This window comes from Microtus ochrogaster, chromosome 16 (assembly GCF_000317375.1).
Source record: "Microtus ochrogaster isolate Prairie Vole_2 chromosome 16, MicOch1.0, whole genome shotgun sequence".
Taxonomy (NCBI): Eukaryota; Metazoa; Chordata; class Mammalia; order Rodentia; family Cricetidae; genus Microtus; species Microtus ochrogaster.
Genome location: NC_022018.1, coordinates 389,449 through 400,865, shown reverse-complemented (window position 1 = coordinate 400,865; position 11,417 = coordinate 389,449). Strand labels below are relative to the sequence as shown.

The window sequence follows — 11,417 nt, the reverse complement described above, 5'->3', positions numbered from 1 at the left end:
TCACAATCCCCTTGCCTCTGTTACTGAGAGATAGGATTAGCAACTCATAATCCTTCTGCTTCTGCCTCCTGAGAGCTGAGAATACCAATTCACAATCCCCCTGCCTCTGCTCCTCAGAGCTGGGATTACCAGCTCATAGTCCTTCCCCCTGTGCTCCTGAGAGCTGGTATTACAGGCATGCACAGGCATGCACAGGCATGCACCACCACACCTATGACTAACAGAAGGTAATTCTTCAGTTGTCCTGCTTAGCAGAGCAGCAGTGGTAATAAAGATTGCATTCAGAACTGCCAAGCATTTGGTTCCTTTTCATTTCCTCTGCCAGAACAGACTCCTGGGGCCCCACATGACATCAGTCATATCTTGTTTGAGACAGATAGCGCTGGTCAAATCCTGTCAAGTGTTTTCTCTCTCCTTGAGGATATACAGGCAAATTTCTTTCCATTTTATACTTGAAATACAAAAAAAAAAAGCCAGCATGCACACCAAAGGACTTCACAGAACTTTCTACACAAGTACAATTTATTTCAGATAATGCCACACAGAGGTCTTTTTATAATTAACTCAGTGTATTCATTTCCTTGCCTTGTGAGGAAAATTTCAAAAACAAAATTTTGCATTAAAATGTCAGATGGTTTCTTGAAAAGTTTTTTCAGAAAATAAGAACATTAGATAAGAGAGAACCATGACAGAATTTCAAAAGATAGGTTCAATAATAATTTTATTTTCCATATATAATTCAAAAAATGTGATTGTCTCTTTGTGATGAATTGCCACGGTAGACTTTTATCATTTAATTGCTTTTCTGACATGCATATATGAATACTAATTTCTCCAAAGACTGAGCCACAACAAAAATTAGGCCATTTTTAATACTTTTCAATGGCATAAATTTGAAAATTATAATTGGCTTTTTCAAATCAGATTCCGCCTTTAATAGATAATAACACTATTGTCCTTGGAGCCCCACCTTCTCTAACTGTACAGTGTCTCAACTGAAAAACCAGAAGATGACTCTGCCGCTGCATAGCATAGGTCTGTGTGGGTTACTCTGCCTGTGGGTTATTAGTGGTTATCTGAGAGATGGAAGAGAAGTGTTTTAGGAAACTCCCAAGCCCACGCAGTCTAAAGGAAAGACTGCATATTCTTCCTGTAGCTCTAAGCATCCCATCCTTCTGAAACAAGAGAGAAGGACCTGATCAATGAAGCAGTACCTGTCATTACAGCACTGCAATTGAGTCAGGGAGCGGTGGGGTTAAACTGCTTTCTTCTGCTTGGTACCTGGGATTCCATCTCCATAGAGACATCAGATCTTCCTTCTCCTATTAAAAAGACCCAGTATAGAAGCTGGAGAGATGGCTCAGTGATTAGGAGCACTGGCGGCTCTTGCAGAGAATCTGGATTCAGTCCCCAGAGCTCACTATGGTCTATAATTCCAGTCCAGGGGATCCAATGACCTCCTCTGGCCTCTGCAGGTACCAGGCAAGCCTATTCATGCATTTGTGCATACATGTGTGCATGCATGCTTGCAAGCATTCGTGTGTGAGTATGTGTAGGCAAACACTCATACACATAAACTGAAAGTTAATCTTAAAGAAAAAGAGCCAGTGTGTCTAAAGGACATCACTAGTGACTGAGGAACTGTTTAAGCATGGTTACCAGAGGAGTCAGACTAGAACATACATCAACACTCCGATTCCTTCCACAAAAAGGAGGGCACTCCACGGGTAGAACAATCCCTGCCTGTGTACCCTAGGTGTACCCCCACCTGCAGCCACAATGCCTTTATTTCCTACAGTTTCTACATATTACCCTCTTGGAGGCCTGGTGCCAAGAAGGAATGCAGTACTAGAAACTCCCTGTCCCCCACATAAACATAGAGTTAGAGGTATACATGTAGACAGTTACTCATTTATATAAATATATTCAAATATATGCATATACCTTTGTATGTATGTATATATATATATACTTATGTTTACACATTTGCTTTAAAAGTAGTTTCATCACATAATCCACAATAAATTACTACTTTTTGCTTCCCCTACCCAGGATTTAAAGTTAGCAGGCAGGTGGGACTTAATATATTATGATTTTTTCTCTTCCGTGGTAGACTTGCAAACTGGTCAGAAAAAGGTTCTACTTAGCTTGATACCAAGTGGCACCTTCTTCCCTGATTGTTGCTTGCAGTGAAACCTTCTTCACTGTTGAAAGTTTCAACAATAGTTGCTCAGAAAGCTCAGAAACATGGATTCTGGCAGCTAGTGAGTATTTAAATATAAAATTAGTGTGGGCTTAAAAATAATTACTGGTCAGAACATGGAGGCCAACATCTGCAATTCCAACATCAGGCAATGGGGACAGGAAGAGGTTGAGTTCAAGGTCAGCTTGAGCTACCCAAAAAAGTCCTTTCTCAAAACCATCATCTTCACCACCATTATTATCAGTTTTGAGAGGTTTAAGCAGTTCAAAGATAGGAGAGAGAAAGCTCTCGATATTGGTATTTATCAAGCCCAGAAGCCTCCTTTCCCAGTAGTTTGCTGACCCCATAACTTTGATTAGCACCATAAGGAAACCATAGTGAAAAAGTATATGCCAACTGACTGGGAAGACAGCTCATCCAGTACAGTGCCTGACACACCAGTACAAGGACCTAACTTCCATCCCCCAAAACCCAAGTGAAAAACAGGACATGGTGGTTTGCTCAGATAACCCCACCTCTCGGATTCAAGTGTATCTCTGAGGCACACTGGCCAGCCATCATAGCCTAACTGCTGAGTCCCAGGTCCCGGGAGACCCTGACTCAAAACCAAAGTAGACAGACTCTAAGAAAAAACAAGCAAAGTGGATCTTTGTCTTACACACACATACACACACACACACACACACACACACACACACCATACACAAACTCATGCACGCACGCACACACTGCATGCTAGAGACAGCCAATGAACTGCTAACAACAGCTTAAATGATGTGGTGTGGAAAAGAAACAGTGTACTTCTAAGGAGTAACAGCAGTTTGAAGTTATGTGAAGTTTTTCAGCCGACACTCTGTAGTGCAGCAGTATGTGCAGAAGAGATTTGTCTCGTGTCGTTTTTTGTTGGAGACAGTACCTCAGATAGTAAGGCAGATCTCAAACTCCCTGTATAGCAGAGAAGAACCTTGAACCTCTGATCTGCTGCCTCTGACTCGGCGTGCTGGATTTGCAGTCCTTCAATCACACCTCCTGTCTGAGTTCCCGATCTGACTTCACATTGTCCACAGTGATTGACTGTGCCCTAGAAGTGTAACTCAACCCTTTCCTCCCAGAAGTTACTTTCAGTCAGTGTTGTATCACAGCAGCAGGGAGGATCCTAGAACACTGCCCGATGTAATCAATCACTGGGAAACCTAGAACAGCGCCAAGTGTAATCAATCACTGGGAAATCTAGAACAGCACCAAGTGTAATCAGTCACTGGAAAACCTCACCCTTTCGTTGTGAGAGGCCAACAAAGTCGTCATATGAAGATCTCAAAGACCATCAGATAACTTGTACATCATTTCATGCGGTAGTTAGTTTGTGGTTCACTACATTTCTGTAGGGTATGCCTTCCAGTTTGTGTCATCAAGTTGGGGAAGACAGAGCGGCGATGTTATTACTGAACATTTGTTAATGGCTAATACCTCTAAGAGGTTCACGAGCAGCATTGTTACTGAGCACACAACATAAAGCAGACTCAGTCAGATTAAGGCAGCCGTGGTACTACGAGGCAACATAACTTGGAGAGTCGCCACTGTACATGTGGTCTAGATATCATTCTGTGGATCATGACTATAAAATAGGAAAATAGAAAATTATGAACCACAATATAAAACTTAAAATATAAATATATTTGCTATGATATAATAATATAATACTACATTTCAAATACAGTTTCATTAAAGACAGATTCGGAACCTCTGACATAGATCTCAGGCATTCTCAAAGACCCAGAAAATTCCAGTGGTTTGTGGACCAGTGAGACAAGAGTAACGATTGGAAATAAATGAACAATCTGAGGGGTCCAGCTGTGACAAAGATTGGGATTAACAAAAGGAGGAGGTGCAGACTATCTACCCAGTGAGACTCCATTGGAGAAAACTGATTTGCCATTTGCTGGCAGGTGTCAATAGCAGATTGCTTCTCAGTTGGAGTGGGACCCTGTGTCCACTTCCCCGCTCAGTGCTGGGATCCCATCTAACTTGAACCTGAGCTGGTCTTGTGCACTAGCCTCTGTGAATTCATATATGCAGCAGTACCATTGTGTCTGGAAGACACCATCAAACCACATCTTTAATGCATCGAGAAGCTCCTGTTCCTAAATCCACAAGCAGTAAAAGAAAAGCTCTCTGTCTAGAATCCACGCAGAGATGCAACTCTTGCTAAACTTGTTTACTGAAAATACGGCTTCTAGTACTGTAATTTAATTTTCTACCAAGTTGTTATTGAACTTGAAGATTAATGAAAACATTTTGGGTTTTTTGAGTCTTTTTTAAAATCCACACTTACTATGTAGTCTAGGATGACTTCTAATCACAGCAATCCTCCTGCCTCATCCTCTCACCTCCTTTAATTATAGGTATGAACAAACATAAGCAGTGAAAACTGCTATTTGGGTTTTTTGTTTGTTTTTTGTTTCATTTTGGTTTGGTTTGGGTTTTTTGGTTTTGTTTCTTAGGTTGGGTTTTTGCAGTGCAGGGGATTGAACCCAAAGCTTTAAGCATACTAGGCAAGTGTCTATCATAGAAGTTAGGGTTCCTTTGATATGCCTCTCCAAATTATGTACTGTTTTGTTTTGAGACAAGTCCTTGCAGCCTTGACTGGTAGACTAGCCTCAAACTCTTGAATGGCCCAGACTGAGATCACAGGCATGCACCTCCACCCCCGGCTCTGAAAGCTTCTGCATTGATGCTGTCCTGGTTAGGTTTTAGTCAGTCTGAAAACTGCTGGAATTACCTAGGAAAAGGACTCTCAATTGAGAAAATGCCTCCAAGAGACTGCCCATAGGTAAGTCTGTGGGGCATTTCCTTGATTTATGATAATGTGCATGGGACCAGCTTATGGTGGGTGCTTCCTCCCCATGCAGGAGGTCCTGGGTTACGTGAGAAAGCAGGCTGAGCAAGTGATGGGGGTGTCAGTCGGTAAGCAGTGTTCTTCCATGGCTTTCCTTCAGTTCCTGCTTCTGGGTTCCAACTTTAAATTTCTGCCCTGACTTCTCTGCAAGATGGAGTGTGACCTATAAGATGAAATAAATCCTTTGTTTCCTGGGTTGCTTTTGGCGATGGTGTCTTATTGTGGCAATAGAAACCCTAACTGAAACAAGTTTAGAGGCCTGGACACCACGAAGTATGGGTTTACAATTCTTACCCGTAGTGTCTTACATGCCTGAGGCTGAATTAGGGGGGGTACCCTCAGTTTGAGGCTAGCCTAGGCTACAGCAAGAGATCCAGGTGAGCTTTGGCTACAGAGTGTAAAATCATGGTATTTCATTACTGGAGTGAGTGCTTCCTGTGTGAGGAACTTAGATGAAAATCATCAAGTGCTAGCAAATATTTCCACATTTTATAACGTTTTGACTCTTAAATTAAAAAAGTACATCTTTTAGCTAAAATAGAAAAGACAGCCAAGAATAGACCATCAAGGAATGACAACTTGAACATAATTTGTTTCGGATGAATGGAAGTATTCTATTAGAAAGTAGACAATTAGAAAGAAAGCAAAAAGATATAATTATTTTAAATACATAAAAGTTTTCTTTCGTGGTCTGTGCCTATTGTGTATAAAAAGTAGCGTTTACCAGGGAAGAAAAATATTATTCATAAAAAATTTAACCTGTAAAAAGATTTGAGCAAGATTTCTACAATCCAAATAGTAGGATTGGTTCCAAGAGGCCCAAAACTGTGTTATAGGTGGGGATGTGCTGGTAACTGTTTGATGTACTGAACATTGTTGTCTGGGAGGAGTCAAAGGGCTCTGTGATATAACACTTGCCACATTCTATGATAAAAATGGTCCTACCGCTGTTTTAGCATGCCAGCGCCATGTTAGAAAATATGGGAAGAGATGCCTAAGCAGACATCACTGTATGACGTTTTCCTTTAGGAATGAAGTAGACACATGTAATATTAGTAACATTGGCAATTTAAGTATAGTTAAACAGAATTGCTTTTTAACTGTTAAATTTTATAAACATAAGTTAATTTATATAATTTAATTTTTAACATTTTACTTATTTTGAAATTTTGTACATGTACATAATGTATCTTGATCATATTGACTCCCTACTTCTCCCTCTAACCCCCCTCCTAGAATCCTTTCCAATGTATCTCCCTCCACCCCGTGTCCTGTTTATTTATCTATTATGCTGTGATTTAACAACTGACCTCAGGATTTCAGAGTTTCCTTAGCCCCCAGGAGCATTCCAATCCCCACAACTGGAACACCTAACAGGGAGAAGGTGGAGGCTGTGGTAAACACCTTCAAGTGCACAGGGCAACTCCAGACACACCCACAGCCTCGGTAGCACTGAGACTGAGCATCCCCGCTTGGGATCTTCTGTGTGACACGAGATGGGAAACATTTCTCTACAAGTTGTCACCAGGACTTTCCTCTTTTGGGGAACAAGCACCTGTAATCCCTGTGGGTCCCTGTGACCTTCACCAGCAGTAACTATAGAAAATCCTTGTACTTACTCCTTTTTAGAACCCGAATTTCCTTAGAGCAGGGTTCCTCTTAAACGTAGACACAAATATTATACTAACAAAATATATCTTAACCGGACATGGTGGCACACACCTTAAATCCCAAGCACTCAGGAGGCAGAGGCAGGCTACATAGTGAGATTCTATCTTTAAAAAAAAATCAAATATATGTATATGTGTGTGTGTGTGTGTGTATCTGTGTGCATGTACATATATGTAAAATATAAGTTTAAAATGGTTATTAAATATATATATAACTAAAAACAGGTTAGTTGAATGTTTGAATATTTGAATGGATGGGATGGGTATTTAGAGGAAAGATAAATTTACAGACACATTTGGAAGGATGGATAAATGCATCATAGTTGGATGGAGAGATGCATGGATGGATGGATGGATGGATGGATGGATGGATGGATGGATGGATGGATGGATGACATAAAAGAAGGACAGAAAAAAGAAGAAAAAAATTGTACTGGACATAGAAATTCTAAAAACAACTGATTATGTAACAGTATTTTAAAGAGTTTTCAAGGACATACATTTAAATAAATGCTTTTTCTTTCAGAGAAAGAACGATCCCTATGCTCTTGCATCCCTGGTGTCCTTTGCAGTGAGGAAGATGCCCTATAAAGACCAGCCAGCGACACTCCCCACTGGGAACATAGCAGTGAGTAGCTCTTTAAGAGACACAAATGATAAAGTTACTTCTAGAGCACTGTTCAGCTTGGGCTTGGTTAAAACTTTTACATGAATTAGTGAATATTGTTCTCCTCTTTATCCCACCATTTTTTTCTTTCATTCTAGAAATTCCCCAGTGCCTTTTGATCCAGTTATTAATTTTTCACATACATTTCTACATTAAAAACTACAGGTAAAAGACTCACACTGTACAGCACTTTCTAAGTCAGTTGTTCTGTTTCAGAGAAACACATTCCAATAGAAATAGTGCTCATAGCAAAATCATACTGAGTTTTTGATTTTGATAACAGCATGGAGAGTCTGGGAGGGAAAGAGGAAACTTCCCCAGACCAGTGCAAACTTTTAGAGCTCCCTGTCCTTTTTGTGCCAAGAGCAATTCTGAGATGAGAGGTGGGGGAAATATGAGCTTCAGTTGACCAAATATTGCTTTCTAAAATCGAGACTATTAAACATCATAGAAGCCACAGAACAGTTTTTGACATCTTCAGGAATGTGGCAAACCCATGCAAAGATGGAAAGAACATCATTGAAAGCACTAGTAGTATGGGCAATAAAACTTTGCCTTTACGGTTCCTTACAAAGACCATCTAACTCTGAAAAACTCAGCTCTCCTAATAGCAATATTAAAGCCAGGCATGGTGCACACACCTTTAATCCCAGCACTCAGGAGGAAGAATCAGGTAGATCTCTGTGAGTCCAAGTTCAGCCTGGTTTGCCTAATGTTACCAGGACAACCGGGGAGATGTAGTGAGATCCTGTCTTGAAACAAACTTGTATTAAAGTTTCAAGCCTCATTACTTAGTATCAGTGGGTATTTCCAGCCTCCAGTTTGAACTCTGAATCCCTAGGCCTTTGTTATTCAAAATGTGACTTGTAAACCAGGATCCCAGACATCTTCATATAGAAATGTAGACGCAAGCTTCACTCTAAGCGCGTATTGAATCAAAATTACCAGGACATCCACACGGGCAGGTTTGGGAAGCGCGCCTTTAGAATGTACGTAGTTGATCCCTTTGTCGTCCATCCGTTTCCAGCCCTGGTCTTCCATCTCACTGTAATGGTTCATCTTTGCAGCCTAATTAACCTTTGGCTATAGAAATTAGGGGTTGAAGAAACAGTTCAGTCAGTAAATTGCTTGTCTTGCAAGCATGAGGCCAGGATCTGGAGCCACACCCTTTAAAAGGAGAAGGCGACTGGAGAGATGTCTCAGTGGTTAAGAGTGCTCGTTGCTTTTCCAGGGGACCGAGTCTCACCACATGGTAGCTCCCACCATCCATTTGTAACTCCCATTCCAGGAAACTCCATGTCCTCTTCTGGCCTCTGTGGGCACCAGTCATATATGCAGGCAAAACGCCCATACACCGAGTACAAAATAAAATAAAAGGTGGTGGGCTTGACGGTGCACATCTGTACTCCCAGCACGGAGGCGGTAGAGACAGCCTCACCAGGCCGCAGTCCCTGGACAGCCTGGCTCACTTACCTTCCAGTTCTAGGCCCGTGAGAAACCCTGTCGCAAAAGAAAAATAAAAGCAAAGGTGGAGTAACACCCAAAGTTGTCTCCACACACATGCACATGCGTCTGCTTACAAACACACACATAGACACACACTACAAAAACAAATAAAACCAATTATCTGTTGATTATTCTTCCAGTCTCAACTTTGAGTAAACAGTATAAATATGAATATTTACTCATGCAACTTTAAATACATGCAGAAACATGTACATCCTGAGCGCTCTCTCCATGCATCTGGACTAAATAGGCTGGGGCAGGGCCCTGCGATTGATTTACAGCCCTTACAGGAGGCTGCTCAGGGGGAGCCAAGGCTGAGAGATTTAACGCCACAGAGCACTAAGAGGAAAAGCAAAGGCTTTGAAGCCTTTCAATCTAATTTGAAACCATAACTATCATATGAAACTGTTAAGATAATTAATAAAATTACATAATCAAACTTTCAGTGGTTTGCAAGAGATAATTAAGTCTCCAGTCTCAATAAATGTTAATATCATCCCCAAATGTCTTCTCGTCTCTCTCTAAGTCTGGTAAACCCGCACTGGAAATGACAATAAAGATTTGAGCAACGGGTTTTAAAGTCAGCATGGCCACATCTTTCTTCATTTAGATCACTTCTCTTTCTCTCACAAGTTGTCTGTTACAGCCTGGATTTATGTTCAACCCAGCATACAGAGGCTTAGGGCTTTTAATACAGAGTGTTCATCCAAGGAGGTTCAAAGACTTGCAGCTCTCAGGGAGATAAATCCAGAGCCCTTTTGTTTTCTTGGAGCACGTGTTTCATAACAAAAACACATGTTCCAGTCGATTCCATCAACAGGATCGCATCCTTCAGGGCTGGCTACAGGTGACAGCCTGCTGTTCTCAACTCATCTCAAAAGATCCATGAAATGATCAAATGCATGCTTCCTCCCACGGCACCATCCGTTACCGTATTAAAAACGAAAGAAAGATCCGTTATCTGATGACGAAGATTTAGCGCATCATTTAGGTAGAGGTTATTGGAAAAACATTTAGCAAGGGAACTGCTTTCAAGTCTCCCAGTATCTGACTCACAGGGGAAGACCTTGCCAGTACATAGTTAGCTGTTCAGTGTAGGGAACCGGTCTGGTCTCCCTGTGGCTTAGAGAGAACTCTGGCTGGAGGGGGCAGACATCTTGTTGAGAAAGTTTCAAGGGTCTCTCCAGTCTTCCTCTCAGAAAGAGCCCCGCCGAAGAGAACTGCTGTGCGGTGGTTTAATCAGTCACTTGAGAAGCAGCCAATGTCCATCTGGACACTGGGAAGACTTTGTAGTGAGAAGTTGATATATGATTGTTTTCCTAGACTCTTGTGTGGGATGGTTGGTTGGTTTGTATTTCCTTTTCAACGTGGTCATAAGTCAGCCGTATCTTTTAAGTAAGCTCTGCTTGTGTAGGAAATAGTCCCTGCCTGCCATTCACGCAGCATCTGAATTGGTAACACACAAACTCCTCTCAGAGGTGAGGCAGGGGCTTAGAGGCACACCAATGCATCTTAAGTCATCACAGCACAGGGGAAAAAAAGAAAGAGATTATTCAATTACATGAATCCTTTTTTTTTTTTGACGGACTATTGAGACATAGGCATTTGCATGTTATTCCACAAACACCCACTTCCACAATTTACACCTAGGAGAAAGGATTGTTGTCTAGTATAAATGTAAAAATGATTATTATTATAAACTATTTCGTGAAAATACTTATGTAAAAAAATCTCTCCTGGAAGTTGCAAATACACTTCATTTTCAGATTTTTTTTCACAAAACTTCAACATTTATGAACAGAATTCTTGAATGAGATGGTATTTTTGGAGTACAGACGTCTGATGAGATGGAATGATGCCGAGGGCTGTTAACCGTGTGCTCAGCTCTTCCCCTTTCTATTTCTATTTTTCTCTAAATGGCGTTGTAGGTAAAGCGTCTTGGTACATTTATTGAAACATTCGCCTGCCCCCATTGCAGTGTGTTTGCATAAGATGTTGTGATATGTAAGCATACATGTTAATGTTAATTACAGTTGCAATTGCACCTTGGTGTTTTCTCATCAAAATACCCAAAAATATACCATAAATATCAATGATGGAATGTAGACATACTGAAGTTTATTTATAGTCTTTCAACCATAATAAAGAACAGCAAGATTTATGATTTGATGGAGGTAAGATTAAACTGTCCCTGCTCAGGATCCCTTTGAGAAAATCCAACTGCTTATAATTTATAGATTCCACTTCCTAAAGCCACAGATAAAGATAATAAGTGAGTTGCTAAGTTTTTATACTATGTCTTTAAATAGCTTCAAGTTCCTGATAAGCAAAAATATATAAAAAGCAGATAGTTGATTTGTGGACTGGCAACTGGACTCCCCACTGTATCTTAAATTTTCTAGTTACTCAATATTAACCGTCGTATCAGAAGCCTGGTGTCTGGAAATAAATCATTCAATTTTTTGAGGGGGAAGA

The 11,417-nt window shown here is 40.8% G+C and overlaps 1 protein-coding gene across 1 annotated transcript in view; it reads left to right on the top strand.

The window, feature by feature from the left end:
* Itga8 (integrin subunit alpha 8) overlaps nucleotides 1–11,417 on the top strand; it is a 175,320-nt gene that overhangs the window by 155,344 nt on the left and 8,559 nt on the right. The window contains exon 28 of the mRNA XM_005354625.3: nucleotides 7,296–7,397. Coding sequence (XP_005354682.1) covers nucleotides 7,296–7,397 — 102 coding nt within the window. The remainder of the gene's footprint in view (nucleotides 1–7,295; nucleotides 7,398–11,417) is intronic.